General features: G+C 49.0%; 1 protein-coding gene across 5 annotated transcripts; it reads left to right on the top strand.

The window, feature by feature from the left end:
• Positions 1-7,038: 7,038 nt before the first annotated feature.
• On the top strand, positions 7,039-17,469 carry INKA2 (inka box actin regulator 2). Of its 5 annotated transcripts, XM_090124632.1 has the most exons (3): positions 7,493-8,271; positions 8,382-11,546; positions 15,585-17,469. In XM_090124632.1, the coding sequence occupies exons 2-3, from the start codon at positions 11,532-11,534 to the stop codon at positions 16,545-16,547; spliced, it is 978 nt and encodes a 325-aa protein (XP_089980758.1). In that variant the 5' UTR covers positions 7,493-8,271; positions 8,382-11,531; the 3' UTR covers positions 16,548-17,469. The 5 variants fall into 5 exon arrangements, with proteins under 5 accessions (XP_031461818.2, XP_089980760.1, XP_089980758.1 ...); XM_031605958.2 differs by lacking the exons at positions 7,493-8,271; positions 8,382-11,546 and adding an exon at positions 7,039-7,320 and having other exon boundaries at positions 15,585-17,468; XM_090124634.1 differs by lacking the exons at positions 7,493-8,271; positions 8,382-11,546 and adding an exon at positions 7,383-7,485 and having other exon boundaries at positions 15,585-17,468.
• Positions 17,470-18,497: the final 1,028 nt, after the last annotated feature.

An 18,497-nucleotide genomic window follows, 5' to 3' on the forward strand; every position in this document is an offset into this window, starting at 1 on the left:
AGATCTTCTCGTGAATATCTGAGCACAGCACCCAGCTCTGCTGTGGGAGCTCAGGCCTGCAGGGAGGGCAGATGGTGATGGCAGGGCTGGGCTGCTCTGAGGAGGTGACATCCAGCATCCTCTTAGCTCCAATTGTTCTTTAATTGTTAAGTGGATATTCCCCTTGGGTCCTCAAGGGGAAACGGGTCTCCGATGAGATAATTCTCTGCATACATCTGGGAAAGGAGATGGACAAGGAGACCTGGATGTAACAAATGCTTTGATTAAATGCAGCCTCTTATAACCCTTTTAAATTGATGTGATTTAAACAGACAACGAAGAGCGGTCGGGAGAATCTCTGCTCACTGGGGAAGGGTAGAGGAGAGGTGATAAAACATCCCCATGCAATGAACTGCTCCTCCTTTCTGCTTCCCTCACCTCTCCCTGAGATAGCGGGCATGTTGTGGTACAACTCAGTGGTTTGGATGCAGATATCATTGTCCTCTGCCGTGCAGCGTTAATGAGACATTCAGACGCATCACCTTAATTCAGAAAGACACTGCTGTCTATGGAGGCTTAATCAATTTTCTCAGCCTCCACTGGAGTTTGGAGGGAGGGATTCCAAACCATCTCGATGTCTGTATGCTGCACAGGACACAACCACTGGTAGATTCATTGCCCATCTTCCTTTGTTTTTGTCCCTCGCTGACTGGGCTGCATCAGATCAGCTCCTGCAGCCACCCTCACTCCCTGCAGTACACACACAGTACTGAAAGCTGTGGCACAGGCTCTGTCTCTTTACTTTTGACTTGGACATTTGGTTGTTCACACTAGTCAGCCACCCCATCATTTCGTACAGTTCACTGTGACAACCATAGTACCAGTTGCTTTAATAAGCTCCAGCTCCATAAGTTAGATGTATCAAGAGCTTAGCTCTTCTGACACATATAGCAGGAGCTGCTGGTGGTAGAGGCACGATTCAGGGTGAGACAAGGCTGTGTCTGATGGAGGAGATGCTCAGATCCTCAAAACTTTCCCTCTATTGCTGTCCCAGAGTCATGCTACCACACTACGTAGAAATGCACACTGCATTTAGAGCAGTTGAACAAGAAAAAGAAAAATAAATAAAGCATGGATCTGAAAAACAGGTGGGCTTTCTACAGCCAATTACCTGAGAACGTCAGCCTGAGTATTTCTCATCAGTGTTGAAACTGTGCTGTGTTGTTGCAAGCTGAAGTCTGCACGTAGCAGATTTCATCAGCAGTGCCACCTTGCCTGCACTGCAAATGCCCAAGCGACTGCCAGAGGAATCATTAGCAGAAAGAAAGGCTTAGAAGAAAACCCTTCTAGGGATAAGTCATCCCCTAACTGCTCAGTGCATACTTTATTTCCCCAGAACAGCACTCACCACTGCTTCATGTCCTGCTGTTCTGTCCTACCTAATGCAGAGATAGGCATCCCTACCCACAGCAGGGGACTGGTGCTAAGTGGTTTTTAAGGTCCCTTTCAACCCATACTGTTCTGTGATTCTATGAGGTGCAGAGTACATATTCAGTTTAATTCCATCCAAGATTCCTTCCTTTATGAACCTACATATATAAATATCAGCTTTGGATAAACAGCTGTGTAAAGCACCCGAGATGTGCATGCTGATATCAAGGTCAGCTTCTCACTGCTTCAGATCACAAAGCACTTATCTTCCAGAAGCAAGGCAAGGGCCCATATCACGTGTTCAGCTTCTAGCTTGCATTGTTCCAAGACCTCCTAAGACTGACACTTGAAGTGCAAAGAAACATCCAGGCATCTTGAGTACCAGCACTAAGTACTCACTGCAGATTCATCCATCTCTTTCTCTGGAACTTTTTCTCCATCCACGACAGCTAATCCTGTATTAACTCTTTGAAAGAATGGAATAAAGCACTCCAAGAGAATTTCTACTGGCTTCCAGAGCTGTCAAGATGTGTATATCTTTTTAAAATACATTCATTATGGGTTTGAACATAGTTACTGTAAACAAGCACCTGCCTTGTCTGATTCCTTTAGCTTCAAAGGATTTGTCTCTTATATCTGCTAAGACGTGGAGTTACTCAGAACAAGTCTTGGTTTCCATAATATTTATAAAATAGTTTAAAAGTGAGATAATCTCATCCTCCTTTCACAAACGAGTTCGGATGAAGACATTCTCTGTACTTTGCAGCACATAGAAATCACTCTGAGGAGTGTAGTATGTGTTTGTGTTTACACTGCCATAGTAACTGTGTGTGTTCTCCATACAGTGAAAGTACCATTGATGTTAACACAGATAGTGGATTCATATTCACCACCACTGCAGAAGCAGGCGCTGATGCAGCTACTTCCAGACTGAAAAACCTCACATGCACAATTAATAATGATCTGGAAGGGAATGCCCAAAAACATGCATAGTGCCAGAGGGGCAGTAAGCAAGCAGCTTGTCACTCCACCAAATTCCCCCATTCCATCTTTAATGACCATGACTTACAAAGACAGAACGTTACTGTTTTATTCTTCCCACATTCCACTTCCAGTCTTTTTCTGACCCTTCTCTGCAGCACGCATGAATTAAATAGCAAGCTGTCCCAGGCAAGGGCCCTGCATTATTTATCTGTGCTGTTTGGAGCCTAACACGGTGGGTGCAGAAGGAGGTGAGGAGCAGAGGTCACGCTCACACACAGATACACAAACACATGTGTTATCCTTTCCCACAGCTGAATATTTCTGAGGAGAAAGTTAATAAAGTCAAAGCAAGCTCTTGGTTTTCAGATACACGTTACCTTTTTGTTATTACTCAAGGCTTGCAATTAAATGAGAACTATTAAACCTCCCATGTCTTAAAAAAATAATTTTGGTTTTTATGTTAGAGAACGGCAAGTATAATGCAGGATTTCATTTTAAGTATGATAACATTACGGAGTCACAAAAAGAAGCCATCAGAATATCAGCTCAGATAAACTATTTCAGCTGTGGCAGTGATGAGGGGTTTACCATGACTGCCCAGAGTTTGCAATAAATAAATATCATCTCATTTTAATCTTGGATAAGCTTTTATACGAAGGTTTGCTAAATTATTTTTCAGCTAGTATGAAGATGATCTAGGTCACAGAAATGCAGCCAGCCGAGCTGTAATCCAATCGTTCTGGAGCTCCAGATAGCACAGTGAGAGCAGCAGTTCTGCTGCCCTGGCACTTACCCCACACTTCAGTGCTGGCCGGGGAGTTTTTGGGGCTGGAGCCCAATTGGGGCTGTGAGAGCCTTTATTTCAGGGCTGCAGGCATAGTGGGGTATGGGCCTGAGAGGAATTCAAGAGCCACAAGTGCAGAGACTGCATACAACAAACAACCACGTGGAATAAATGGTTCTGTTTTCAGGGGTAACTCACCACTTAATGCACAAATAGAGAAGCAGAATCCAAGTTTTTGATCTGATATTCTTACCTACCTTGGATGGCTGCTTACGGCCCACTGGATTTTAAAGGCGATGGATGCAATTTAGGTCATGCTGAAACCTCAGCAAGAAGAAATTCTGAAAAATTCGCCTTCGGTGTGAAATTAAGTAAAAAGAAGAAAATTCAGAGATAAGCACGGTTGTTAGTTCAACAAAGAACAGCCTCGTGAAAGCACTGAAGAACAAGATCAATGAACTGAAAGACAACAAATGAGATGAGGAAGCCCTCAGCTGTGAAGGGATAGATGTGTTCTCCAACAAGAAGGAACGAGGCAGTTCACGTAAGTGGGTACAGCTCTGAAGGCATATTCTATTTTTTGCCCAAGGATCTCAATTTTTCACTTTATGCTGAAATAAGCCACGTTGCTTTCTGCTGAAGGGGGTTTTGCTTTCAACTCTGTGCTTTCTTGGAGTCCTGATTTTCCACCACGCTGCACCATCTGCTCATTGCTCACACTGCTGCGGAGCGGAAGGGAGCAGAGCCTGCAGTGTTGTCCCCACTGAGAACCCAAATGTTGGGTTGTGGGGAAATCCCATTGAGAAAATGCTTTTCATTTTCCTGTTCTCTTCCAGGTTCCCGTTAGTTTGGATATTCTGCTCCTTTCTGTATCATATACTCCTATCTATATCTATATACTGGACATATGCAATCCTGGAGGCTAAAAAACTGACCAGAAGACTGACCTTAAACAGGAGCTAAAACCTTTTTGCTCTTCATCTGCTGGCAGATCACAAAGCTCAGTCCTACAACTGTTACAGAGCTTTCTGGAGCACAGCATCTGCCCATTGCCATGGACAAGTGCAATAGGTCCTGGATGCTGGGCATGCTGGAAAATGCAGTATTGCTCAACTTAGATTCAATGCTTCCAATAATTACATGTATGCTGGTTTTTGATTGTTTTATGTTGGAATATTCCAAGCACTGGGAGAAGCACCATTTAAAATAATGATAAACAAACAACTGCTGTAAAGGAAACCATGGGGAGAGAGTGCCGTGCCTGGGATAATCCCTGATCTGATTTCATGCTGTTTTTTAAGATGCCAAAACTGCAGTGCTCAGCAGCACTCTCCTTTGCGTAGACACAGCAAACCTGAAGAACAGAAGACATAGAATCATAGAATCAAAGAATAGTAGAATGGCCTGGGTTGAAAAGGAGCGCAGTGATCATCCAGTCCCAACCCCCTGCTATGTGCAGGTCGCCAACCAGCAGCCCAGGCTGCCCAGAGCCACATCCAGCCTGGCCTTGAATGCCTGCAGGGATGGGGCATCCACAGCCTCCTTGGGCAACCTGTTCCAGTGTGTCACCACCCTCTGGGTGAAAAACTTCCTCCCCCCGTCTCAATTTAAGACCATTCCCCCTTGTTCTATTGCTATCCACTCTTGTAAACAGCCGTTCCCTCTTGATGGTTGCATCAGTCCATTCCCCACCAAATGTAAAAGGGCACCTACAAATACCATTGTTTCAAAGCTGGCTTGGATAAATCAAGCTCTCGATCACTATTCAGCTCAAAACAGCTGAACCTAGGCCTACTTATTACAGGTACAAGCTTTGGTGCCAAGCCACAGGGAAGGTGTAATATCTAAATATTACTTTCCAGCTCAGAGATAATTCAATAAATTATAGAACTTTGCTCCCTGTTTTAAGAAAAGAAAGATCTTGAGCCACCCAAGCAAGGCAGAAACCTCAGATCTGAGGCTCCTGCAAACAGACCCTTCAGGAAGGCACAGAAAGAGGAGGGAGGATCTTTCGGTGTAGCATGAATAATTGGTGGAGGCAGGCGTTCCAGCCCGTGTTCTGCACACAATGCCATCTTTCTGATTTTGTACCACTGACTGGCTGTTCAGAGCTGCCATATGACACTTGACATGCTTGGATAGGCAGGGGAGCAACATCCCCCAGCCCTTGGCCTTGGGGAGCATCCAGCTGGCCAACGAACCCAGCCAGACTGCAAGAGAAGGTGATGGCTGAGCCAGTTGGCTGAGACCTTAGGGAAGATCAGGCCTGGCAGGTGTCCTGCTCACCTCCCAGCGTGCTGTTAGAAGCAATTAACTTTTTGATAAGGCCATTTCTTTAAAACGTTAATATTTTGCTGCCACACATCCTACAAAACCTTGGAAACAGGAGCAAGTTTCGTGCCTCCCTTTGTAGGCAGGACATGGAAATCCTGCAAAAAGAGGCTGGGAATCTTGAACAGTAATGGGAGAGATGCTGGAAGGATCAGCAAATGTGAATTTCTGAGCATTTCCCAAACATACATGGAAGCCCAGAACACCAACTTGCTATTTAAGTTGTGTTTTGACACAAAGGTCAGCTTTCAGAAGCACCAAGGCTGGCTTCTACAAACAAAAATGTCACTAACAATAAAAAATGCTTTCCTTCAAAAGAATTAGAGACCTGAAGAGCAAAGGCTGCAGTCGGTCTTTGACAGTGCTGACATTTACAGCAGAAAGCAAGTAATTGTCTCCCACCCCAGACGTGAGAGCAGAGAGCAGTATCACTCATTCCATCAAGTTCTTTCCCACTGCAGAATGATTCACACAAGCCTTGTTAAGCCAGCACAGGGAACTCAGCATTTATTACTCCAACAATACATTGTGCACAAGAGCAGAGAACAAACAATACCTACATAAAAATATGTGAGAAACGTTGGGAAAAAAAAAAATAAAATTCAAAGCTGTCCAAATGGAGTGCAGCCGCCAAGCCTGATATGGAGCTCTGGAGGTGTTTCCTGGCTCCTGTGTCTGTGTGTCTGTGCAAGGAGGCGGCCAGCAACACCCTGCACAGCAAAGCCAAGTCATAGAATCATAGAATGGCCTGGGTTGAAAAAGACCACAGTGATCACCCAGTTCCAACCCCCTGCTGTGTGCAGGGTCACCAACCAGGAGCCCAGGCTGCCCAGAGCCACATCCAGCCTGGCCTTGAATGCCTGCAGGGATGGGGCATCCACAGCCTCCTTGGGCAACCTGTTCCAGTGCATCACCACCCTCTGGGTGAAATGCATCCTTTCCCAGGACAATGAGAGGGTCCAGAGGAGCCACAGAGATGATCAGGGGGCTGCAGCACCTCCCTACAAAGACAGGCTGAGGGAGCTGGGCTGAGTTCAGCCTGGAGAAAAGAAGGCTGCGGAGTGACCTCATTGCAGCCTTCAGTACCTAAAGGGAGCCTACAAACAGGAGGGGAATCAACTCTTTGAAAGGGGAGATAACAGCAGGACAAGGGGAAATGGTTTGAAGTTGAGGGAGGGAAGATTGAGGTTGGATGTCAGGGGGAAGTTCTTTCCTATGAGAGTGGTGAGGTGCTGGAACAGCTGCCCAGAGAGGCTGTGGATGCCCCGTCCATCCCTGGAGGTGTTCAAGGCCAGGTTGGATGGGGCCCTGGGCAGCCTGGGCTGGTATGAAGTGGGGAGGTTGGTGGCCCTGCATGAGGCAGGGGGTTGGAGCTTCATGATCCTTGAGGTCCCTTCCAACCCTGGCCATTCTGTGATGATTCTGTGATTGTATGACAAGGAGTAGTTCTACGCACTGGCGGTGGATGGGTCCCTGGGCAGCCCCTCACCGCCCGCTGCTGTGGGCAGGGCAGGGCAGGGCAGGGCAGGACATCCCCCTCCCACGAGCTGCGTGTCGCCCATCCCCGCACCGCCCGGACCCAACACCAGCGGAGCGGAGGGTTTGCGAGGCCGCCCCGCCGCGCCGTGCCCGCACGCATCGGCCTCGGGTTGGGGCCGCCCCGCGGGGCGGGCAGCGCCGGGACCCCCCTCCCTTTCTCTCCCTTCTCCTCCCCTCCCCGCTGTGTGCGGGCGGAGCGCGGAGCGGCGCATGGAGGGGCAGCGCTGAGCCCGGCCATGGAGCAGCACCTGCGGCGGCTGAAGCAGGAGCTGGTAGGGGGCGGCGGGCGGGGGGCGAAGCGGGGACACGCGGGGCCGGGGGGAGCGGCGGGGCTGTCCGCAACCGGCGGGGATAGCGGGCGCTTTAAAAAGGAAAAAGAAGCGGCTGTCAGCGAAGATCGGGAATCAAAGAAGCGTTTGTGGGAGCGTGCGAGAAGAGTAAGTTGGCAGGAATCAGAATGATGCGAAGAAAGCGTGCGGTTGTCAGCCGTCAGACGTATTTGGAAAAATACCTCTTCTTCAATAGGAAAGCCTTTGTCGTAAATCAGCGCTGTTTTCTCGCTCGGATTCGGATTGTAACGTCGCTGCTAGAACTTGCTGGGGCTTGTCTGCGAGCCGGGCATTGTTGGTGCGCGGGGCTTTGCTGGGGATGGAGCAGCGGGATGAACTGCTGTGTTATGGATCGTCTTCGGAGGTTTGTCTGGCGAGCAACGCAGCGATCCGATAAATAGATAACGAGAACAAAAGGGGAAGACGAGGCAAAGCAGAACGGGTAGGGGAAGTTTCTGGTGTAGGGCTTAACAGGATGGTGATTTCGGATAGAGTTCTGTAACAGAGGCTTACCCACGGTTTTCCTATCCTTCATGAATTACAGGAAGCGTTTCGTGTATAAGCAACAGTGCTGAGTCAATAGAGAGACATGCCGAGGTCCACTGGAGCCTCAGCACATTGTAACCTGGAAGGTCTTTAAAATCTGAGCAGGCTGGAAGGTGGATTAAATGAGTAGCGTCCAAAAGAACGTGCCTAGAATAACATCACTAACCCTGCATTTTGTCTTAGCAGTGCATACATCTCATTCTCTGAGCAGCAGTATTGTCACTTTGAAAACTTATTTCAGCCAGAAATTCCCATCTTGGTGCTGCTCAGCACAGCCACGTCAGGGTGCTCCAAAAGCACTGCTGTCATCAGCGATGCCAGCAAGCAGTGATTTACTGGAGGTGGGAGGTCTGTATTAATTAAAATAACTGTAAGTGATATCCTCAGCAATAATAGCTTTTAAAAATCAATACTGTCAAGATAGCCTGGAATTAAAATAGATTAATGTTTCTTTAAAGAGCGGCAAGCAGGGCAAGAGACAGCTGGGGCCATCTGCGCTCAATGGCGAGTGGGAACGGAGCCTCCTGACCCTGCCTTCCTGCCACTTTCTTCATTACATGGCAGGTCGTGCCTCCAGACATTAAATGCACCAGAACCAAGATTCATGTGGGAAGGACTCAGTTTGTTTGCGCCGTCAGATAGAGACAACAGCTGCCCCCCGTGCAGCTAAATGGGAACCTGGTCAGAGAGCATCGTCCTGAGATCAGATCCAGGGATCTGCAGTGTGTGCAGGATATGGTCAGGGGAGGAGTACTGATGGGCTGTTGTGTGGGGCAGCTGTGCACCTGGAGGAGCTGGGCAGCACAAGGCAGAGGTGTGAGGCCTCCTGACCTGCACAAGTTTGTTCCAGTTTCAAACATCACAGCTGTTTGCTGGTTTTGAGGTTTTATTTTTTTTTTTATTTCTATTTTTATGTTGGCACAGCTCCCGGTTCACAAGGAAAGGTTATCTTCCAGTGCAACTCTATCCCCCATCAGTGTGGGATTCGCAGATTCCAGCTCTGATAATTATTTGTTGTCCCTGTTTTGTGTATTAAGACCATATTGAAGTGACTGTGTGCCTGGCTGAGGCTGCTGTGCCTGGATATCCCAGCACAGCTGTGTGCTGAGCTCACGCAGCCCTTTGCCAGACAGGGCACAGAGCAGCATGGGTCCAGGCATGCACACCCAGCCTCGGTGTCAGGCTCTGGGAATGCCCCCCAGGCCTCTCACAGCAGCTCCTGAAGATAAATTTGGCCCATTTCAGTCAATGAGAGCGCTCATATTCCTATTGCATGTTTTCCATTGTAAGCCGATAGTTTCTGGCATGTGTGGTGTCCCTTTGATTGGAATTCATTCAGAAGCTTCCACTCACAGGCACTATGAAGCCAGGCACAGCTCAGCTGACACAGCCATTCATCACAGCCACACGTGAGCCCAGCATGGAGCTCCTGATGCTGTGGTCTCATCCCAGTGCTGGCACCGACCTCAGGAGCAGCTCAGCACCCGCTGGGTCAGCTCACTGCCCCTCAGCCTGTGCATATAAGGTACAGAGACTTTGTTCACCCCTTCTAGTCTGTAGGGCTGGCATGGAGTACGTCATGCTCTGCCACTCCTTCTGGCATCTGTCCTTCATATGGCAGTCATGAAACCTGCCACAGCACTTACGCAACTTCCATTAATGCAATTAAACTAAATACCAAAAGACTAGCAGCCAGACTCTGAGTCTGCAAAGATCCTCCTGAGGCACAGAAGTATCTCAGCTTTCTGAGCTGCTGAGTGTTATCTCACCAGCAGTGTATGAGCATATAGCTGGGCATCACCAACCAGCTGGGCACAGGGAAGGACGCCGGTGTCTGGATGTCTTACTTAACAGCAATAGGATGGGAGGTGGCGGCCTTAAGTTGTGCCAGGAGAGATTCAGATTGGTTATTAGGAAACATTTCTTCTTAGAAAGAGTGGTGATGCGTTGGAACAGGCTGCCCAGGGAGGTGGTGAAGTCACCAAGAAAAGGGTGGGTGTCACACTAACATGGTCTGCAGCACTCACAGGCATGGTCTGATGGTTGCACCCAATGGTTTTTAGTGCTCTTTCCAACCTTCATGTGTCTAAAGGTGCCCCACCTGTGTCTGCAGTGCTTGGGTGAGGCTCTGCAGGGCTGCAAGTGTTCACCTCTTCCTGTGGCACCAGGTGCTCTGTCAGTTCCTCCAGTTCAGCTCGCTTCTAAACTGATCTCAGTGCTGCAGCTGGTTGGGTTTTCCAACTGTTCTTTGCTTCTTAGTATTTCCTCTCCCAGTAAATAACTTCTCTATGCATAAGGCTGTGGGCATCAGGCTTTCTGAGGTCCCATGTTCCGAGCTGAGTGTTGCAGTTGATGTCACACAAGGAAGGGATGCCATCAGATGGACCTTGATGCACTCAAAAGGTGAGTCCATGTGAACCTAATGAGGTTCAGCAAAGCCAAGTGTGAGATGTTGCACTTGGGCCAGGACCATCAGGTGTGTATACAGACTGGGAAACCCCTTGAGAGCAGCCTTGCCAAGGGGTCCTGGTAGATGGAAAACAAAACTGGAGCCAGCAGTGTGTGCTTGCAGCCCTTCCAGAATTTCATTTGCACGTCTCATGCTGCAGATGGCATTACCTCTGTAAACTTAATGACACAGAGATTGTTTGCATTTATACATAGTAACATCAGCGTAGTACAATGGGATTGGGATTTCCAGGCTCCTCCACAACCAGAAGAATAAATCACTTGTTATTTCTGGCTAGGGGCTGCTATGTCCATGGGGTAGATTTATCTTGCATTTGGGGTTTGTGTGGCTGTTGGGTGAGGGCTCACAGTCAAGTTGGCCAGAGCTGCAGCTTGGATCTGAGCACCTTCATCTTTCTTGGCTTTCTCTTGTTTTTTTGTTTTTGTTTTTGTTTTTGTTTTGTGGTTTTGGTAGAAATTTAAAACAAGAAAAAAACCTCCTGACTTGAACTTCTGAATGTCCTCATTGCACTTGTATTATAAATGCATCATATTATTGAGTTTGATGGAGAGTCCAATTCCCTCCTTGTATTAATGTACATCCTGGTAGACAGAGTTTCTTGCTATGAATGTCTTACAGGAATAGAACATTTGTTCTGTGTGAAAATTACGACCAATTATTTTGTACTGTCTCACGCTGGGTCCTATTCTGGTAACTGTCACACTCAAAAAGGATCCTCTGTGCCTTCGTTAGTGCTGTCCCAGAAGGAAGGTCCAGCAGAGCAGGTGTCAGTGATGGGCACCAAGGCCTGGGGTTGTGCAGTGATGTCAGCAGGTAGAATCACAGCATCACTTGTACTGATCAAAAACTCAGTCCCTTACAGGTTCCATCACCCCTGGGAGTGACGCCTGGGAGGTTATGGCAGAATCCCTCCTTGCTGTTGCCTTGGGGGAGGGCAGAAAGCTCAGGAACAGATTTCCTATCATGTATAACCCTGGTCCTGGTCCTCTTATTTCCAGGGAGGACTCCTGAAGATGACTGCATTGGATTTTCGTATTTTTGAAACCACATCTGCATGTATTCAGGAATGTTTATGATACCCCAGTGCAGGCAGACTGCTGGGCTGCAAACTGCCATTACAAATGGCAGTTGCAATTGAATGGAAAGAAGCAGGGTGAGGAGAACAGCTAACTAAGTGCTGTGAACCGTGTCTTCCATGGGTAACATCTGCTTGAGATCTGTTTAACCTCCTGGGAAAACCCTTGGGAAAGTTTCAGCATCCTTCCTTCCTCTTTCAGATGCGTGCTCACGGTTTATACCCTAATTTACTCTGGAAGGAAAAGAGGTTAAGATGACTTGAAATCCATGTGAAGAAATTCAAGGACAGGCAGAACACTGCAGGCTGTAGCATCCAGGGATCACAGCTGGAGGGAAGCTCCCTGCACAGTGCAGACCTGAGCTGGGACAGTTCCAGCTTGCAGAAGATTAATCACAGTGACTCGAACAGAAACGGAAACAATGTGATCAGCTCAGCACTTCTAAAATAATTTTGGTCTCCATTAGGTCACCCCCTCTAAATACCAATTGTTTCTGTCTGGTTCTGTTGCCTATCAACCCTATTATTACAAGCTGCCATTTGCCTTTTGCTCTTTCCTGTTCCTCTCAGGAATAGCTTCCTCCTGTTGCATTGCTTTTACCTCAGAGCCGGACATCTGTCTTCCTCCTCATTACACAGCCATGCTCAGAGCTCTTCTGCCCCAGTTCCGCCTCAGCTGCAGCCCTGAGCAGGCAGTGCACAGAGCAGTGCACTCACTGGAATCATAGAATGGCCTGCGTTGAAAAGGACCACAGTGCTCATCCAGTTCCAACCCCTGCTATGTGCAGGGTCACCAACCAGGCTGCCCAGAGCCACATCCAGCCTGGCCTTGAATGCCTCCAGGGATGGGGCATCCACAACCTATTAGATGCTAATAGGAAAACCTTCCTTCCCCGGATGAGCTTAAAAAGTTCATTTATCTGTGGGGTGGGAAACAGCAGCAGGAATCTCCCTTTTTCACACATCTCAGGTATTTGGGTTTGAATTTGTTAAAATGCCAGCACATGTGAAAGGGCTCCTTGGGGCAGAGTTGTCATCCTGCAGTGTTAATTAGTCAGGGATGATTCATTGATTTATAAACTGTGTAAATCAGTTGTGGCTGCTCCGGGAGTAAAACTCTTCCATGCCACTTTTTTAGGGAAATGTTCAGAAATATTGGATTTTGAGACGCAGTTTGAGGCATCCAGCTTTAACTGACAAATTTGAACGCCCATGAGCTGTCGTAGTTCCCATCTGTCTTTTGTTGGAAGCAGAGGTGAAGCTTTGAAGCCCCTTCCCCTGTGCTCTGGCTGGGATTTGCAGCTCACAGGAGCGCGAGGCGGAGCATCTCCTGCTGCCCACAGTGCCCGGGTTACATAAAGCCACTTGCATAACCTCTGTGTGTGCAGTCAGCTCTGTGCCAGATGAGGGTTCTATGGGGTTTGCACCACGCTCACACTCTGTCTCAAGTTGCACTTCAGTTCCTTTCACGCCATATTCAGGCTCTGTGCTCAGCCCTGTGTTCCCAGCACCTCGCAGCCAGCATCCTTCCCACTGTGACACTGCACAGCTTGGCTCATCCAACAGCCCAGGGCTCTTAACCTCACCTCCTGGCCAGCACTGGGGGAGGCATTTCTGTTTCCACTGCTTAAAGCTCAGAGAGCTGCAGAGTGGGGACTTGGGGAGGTGGATTCCTCTTGGCAGAGGGGAGGGAATGGCTGTTAGGCACGAGGGAAGAAACTTTTCTCCCCAGAGTTCTCTCTCCAGGGTGCGTACTCTTAATTACCGCAGAGTAATTACAAGTGGATGGGATCCAAGGCCCTGCAAAATGATCTCCAGTCGGTGACTTCACTTGGGCTGGGTTTCATTCAATGCTGATCCTACACTGAGAACAGCAGAAGACAGAGCAGGCTTCTGTTGGATTGGGGTTTGTTTCTTTCCAACCTCCACAACCTGAAGCTTCAGCAGCGTTTGCAAGCAGAGTTAAAAGCCTTTGCAACCCCTTTTGGTGAAAGGGGGATCAGTTCCTTTTCCCAGGGGGGGCACTGCAGCCATCCTCAAAATCAGCATCCAAACCTCAGCATCCTTCGTGGGAGAGCATCTCTGCAGAGGAAAAGGGCAGTTCTGCTTCTCCAGGGCTCACGCTCCCCAGGCTGACATCAGCTCCTTTGCTCAGGTTCACTTCCCAGCATGAAGGAAGTGCTGGAACAGGGCTCTGGGGGCTCAGACCCCATCCTGGGGGAAGGATGAGTCCATCTGTGAGAAACGATCACACGGATGACAAATGCTGCCCATGAAATATTAATGCTTAATAAAGCCTCGCCGGATGAGGCATGCATTGTAATGATGCCACCCATCATGGGGGAGTTAATTGAATCAATGAGGTGAGCAGTGGAGCCGGCCAGCATATGCTGGGGTTTGATCAGCCCAGTCATTACCAAGGACCCTTGTCACTCAGCGCCGCGGTGCCTGCAGGGGATTTGATGAGAGGCAGCCAATGGGGGGCCGGGCCAGCTCCAAATCCAGCTTTTTGCAAAGCCCCAGATAAAACAGCCTTCCATTAATAAGGCGAGAAAGGTTAGGACGAGAGGCATTACGGCAAATCTGGAGAGGTAAGGTGATAGTTTCGTCTGAGGCTTGTAGAACATATGGCCTCAGCTTTTGTAACCCGAGAGCTGTTAGTCTGGAAGTGGGGCACTATTTGCATATCTGCAGAAGTAGAGGTTTATTTACTGGTGTTCAAAAATGAGCTAGTTGGGGACTCTAGGCAGTAATTGGGAGGGTGAGAGCTTCTGTGTGTCTTCACGGGCAGCGCATTCGTTCTGAGTGATAACTGTGTTGTTGGGAAGGGAGGCTTTGAAAAATCAGTGCAGTTCACTGGCTTGGTTTTGGCTCTGGGTTGTGAAGTGCAGGTAGAGATTGGTGGTCAGGAGCTGGCGTGGAGCTTGCTGATTTTGGACTTGGGTTGTTGAAGAAGAGCAAAGCTTTTGGAGGCTGCTTTGGCATAAAGCTCAGGTCTGGGTACAGAAATGGAAATGGAACAAATAATTGAATTAATTTAGCAAAAGCAAAGGAGAGGTAAAAAAGCTAAAGCTGGAGATGGTGAAGCTGAACAAAAGGCGCAGCTGTCCTTCACCTTAAACTTCAAAGATCTATGGCTACACAGAAAAAAAAAAATGCAGTGAGCCTTTTAAAGGGTTTGTTTCTGGCAGCATAGGCTAAAGCTTTTCCTAGACAGCGCTAATCTGCTCTGCAAACCACCTTGCATGGATGCGACGTCTGCACCTCCAGCCCCATCCCCTGCTGCTCTCCCTCTCCTTCCCATCCCCTCCCTGAAGTGGCAGCTGTTGGAAAGTATCGCCCATTTGTTTTATGGCACAGCTTTGGGAATGTGATCCAGATCCTACCTAAAGAGAAAGCAGCGGAGCAAAAGAAGACGGGAATGTAGAAGCTCTGGAAAAAAATGACTTGAGTTTTTCAAGCCTAACATGGGAAGCAGGATAAATTTCAGGGATAAAGCAGAACTGCTGCTAATGTTCTTAGCGTGGGAATCAAAGAGATTGCTGCCTTCCTGGAAATAAGTTTGGTGTTGGTTCGATGTTACTTCCATAATTTCAAGTACGTTGACATTTCTTTGTCCTCCACTGAGAAGTGCCTGTAACGAGAGAGTTCAGCTCTGAATAGGCATTATGTAGTAATGTGTGATCCTCACTAGGATTTCATTTACTGTAGCACTTTGGGTATAGAAACAGTTCTCAGGGGAAGGCGCAGTCTCATTATTCCCACTCCTGATTTCCGTTTGTTCGCTGCACAGTGCAGAGCAAACAAAAGCAGCAGTGAAGGCTCCAGCTGCAGGCAGCCCGGCTGCTCCCAGCCCTGCGCCTTGGGGCTCTGCCAGGCGATTCCTGCCATCTCCAACTATTTGTTTTTGTTGTCAGGTCACAACACCCCGCTTCTCCTGTCAGCTTCTCTTGTTTCTAGAGGGTCTGACTTATTTTTAAACTGTTTCAAATCCCTGGAGAATGTGAGACGTATCCGATGGCCGTTCCTTGCGGTGTTTGGATGAGGGGAGGGGAGGGAGCTCTGCTGCTTTTTGGGGCTCCCAGACACTGACAAGTGCCTGCTTCTTCCCCGCAGCTGTCCATGAAGGAGGTGGGCGACGGGCTGCACCAGCAGATGAACTGCATGATGGGCGCACTGCAGGAGCTAAAGCTGCTCCAGGTCCAGGCAGCTTTGGAGCAGTTGGAGATCTCGGGGGGCCGAGGTCCCATCCCTGAGCAGCACCTGCACTGTCAGGGCGGCACAGCGGGGCCGGAGGAGCGGCCGCGGAGCCGAGCAGAAGCTGGGGGCTGCAGCCCTTCATCCCTCACCTGCTCTGTGCCACAGCCAGCATTGCCCCGTCCCACCTCGATCCCAGAGAGCAGCCGCCTCGGAGACATCATCCCCTCTTCCTCCTCCTCTTCCGCCTCCTGCGGCCAGGACAGCTCCCGCTCCAAGGGACCTTCCCCAGCTCCAGCCAGAGCAGAGCGCGCACATCCCAGGACATCTGAGTGCAGCAGCCAAGGCACGGCTGGGGGATGGACGGTGTGTGATGAAAGCCATGATTGGACATCCTCCCTCATGTCCCAGAGCAGAAACAGGCAGCCTCTGGTCCTGGGAGATAACATCTTCGCAGACCTGGTTGGGAACTGGTTGGACCTGCCAGAGCTGGACAAGAAGGGGGAGAAGAGTGAAGCATCGCTGTCTGCTGGCAGGTCCCAGGAGCTCTGCAGGAAGTTCTCCCTCACAGCCAACATTTTCAAGAAGTTCCTGAGGAGCGTTCGGCCAGACCGGGATCGGCTTCTCAAGGAGAAACTTTGCTGGCTGCCACCTGAAGACAAGCAGCCCGAGATTTCCAAGAGACCCAAAAAGACAAACAAACTCAAGGGGACCTTTTACTTCCCTCTTCATGGGAACATCCAGAACCATCACAGCAAAGCGGAGAGGTGCCCAAAAGTGGAAAGCCATATCGAGAAACCTAAAATGGGCACCAAGAAAGTCCACGACACCATAGACTACACCCAGTCTGGGTTTGATATCAATACAGCTGTTTGGGTCTGAGTTGGTCGGTGGCTTCTCCAAGCATCTTCCAAAGCAGGGACTGAGGCCACGCGCTGTGCCCTGCCAGGACCGAGCAGGCAGAGCTCCCCATGGAGTGAGCTTTGGCTTTGGCCATCAGCACATGGCATCTCTGCTGGCTCAGCCCCTTGAAAGCCCTCGGGGGCTGTTTGTGAAAACCATCCGCTTCTTTGGCAGCTTTTGGGTTGAGCCAGCTCCCAGAGCCTGCCTCAATGACAGCAGATTAGGGTCACCTCTGGTTGAAACAGCAGCAGGATAAAGTTCACTGTGTGTGTGTGTGTGTATGAGTGTGCAAATATACATATAATTTTTTAAGAAAAATCTTCTCCTGCTTGAGTGCACTTAAAACTGGGTTCTGAGCCTGGAGATTTCAACAGTGACCCCAAAGGACTTCTTTGAAAGGAAGGAAAATTCTGAATTCAGAAGACAGCCATACTCAGACAGTCGCCCGTTGCAGGTGTTGGATCCCAGCTCTGCTGCGTTTCAGCTGTTTTTTCCACCCAAACTGCATCTCTGCTGTACCTGCAGCACTCTCCTTCCCCTGCAGACGGAGCAGCAGGATGAGATCCATGCTCAGCTGTGACATTGGCCCGTTTCAGCAGCTTTGCCTCTTTCCCCACACTCTTCTCCCAGGGGTCACATCGAGACACAACACAACGTTGCCACGGATGTTTCTTGTTATCGTTGCACTGTGACACAATTTTGCAAGAGACCTTTGTTATCGTTTTGTTTCTTATGCTGTGGTGTACAAACCCTGTCCTGAAAGAACCAAGTTCTTCAGCATCCCGCTCTCCAAGAGCAACCAATAAAGCAGCATCATCCCTACACGGAGCGCTCCGTGTGTCGTGGTGTCAGTGTCCAAACCATGCATGTCAGCCTCAGCCCCCAGACCCAAACCCCAGCATGGAAGCTGAGGTCATGCACGTCTCTGCTGGCCCCATCCCACTGGGGACACATCCTGAGGGCTCAGCACACAGCTGAGTTCTGTGGTGTTGGGTTGCAAAAACCTGTTCTGCTCACTCCAAGTTTAAGAGTGGGAGCAGCAGTGTTTGGTTTTTCAAACACGCAGCTCTTTCAGCCTCCCTGGACACACAGGCTGGTGGAGCAGAGGCATGGAGAGAGAAATATTTTCTCCCCTCAGAAATTAAATATAGGCACAAGGCAAGCCCTGCTTCTGCCCATACAAGGAGAGAAGAGCGGGTCAGCATCTGCCAGCGCTGCTCAGCACTTTTTCAGGAACCTGAGTTGCAAGCAGCTTTTGTTTTCCTTCCTCACGGGCTTTAGGTCTGATTGTTTTGTCTCACATTTCTCTGAATGCTGAAAAGCTGTTTTTGCAGTGTTTTATTTATCAGCAATCCATCCTGTTTGTTACATATGCTCCCCCCAGTCCCCACCGGTCCTTTCCCACCAGCAAAGAGAAGGAGCTTTCTATAAGCAGCAGCAACACCGAACAGCAGAATGCAGCACAACAGCTCTTTCCAGAACCAAGAACCGAATTCCCCCCTTTCCTTGGCTGTGCAGCACTGCTCCTGCTGCATCTGTGCCCCTCTCTGATCCCTGGGTGTACCTCCAAAGGGTATTTTGTGTTGCAGTAGGATTTTCTGGGGTGTTTACAGGGACAAGCTGAGTGTGATCCAGGCTTCAAACAGCCACTTGAAAATCGTGAGTCAGTGTAGTTGCATCTCCACGTTCTTGGGAGAGAAATATAGATATATTTAATTAATATTCCTTAAGAGGCATTCAGACAATAAGGACTATCAGCCGAGCCAGACGCCCTACCCCTTTTTGTCTCTGGAGCAGGATTTGCTAATAGATGTGGGGGGGATTTGTGAATTACCATTTCACTTCTCCAGGGACTTTTCCTGAAATGATAATGGCTTTTTCTCCTCTTTTTTCATGAAACTGCCATGAAATAGCTCCCCGTTATTAAGT

This window comes from Phasianus colchicus, chromosome 25, assembly GCF_987193195.1.
Source record: "Phasianus colchicus chromosome 25, bPhaCol1.hap1.1, whole genome shotgun sequence".
NCBI lineage: Eukaryota > Metazoa > Chordata > Aves > Galliformes > Phasianidae > Phasianus > Phasianus colchicus.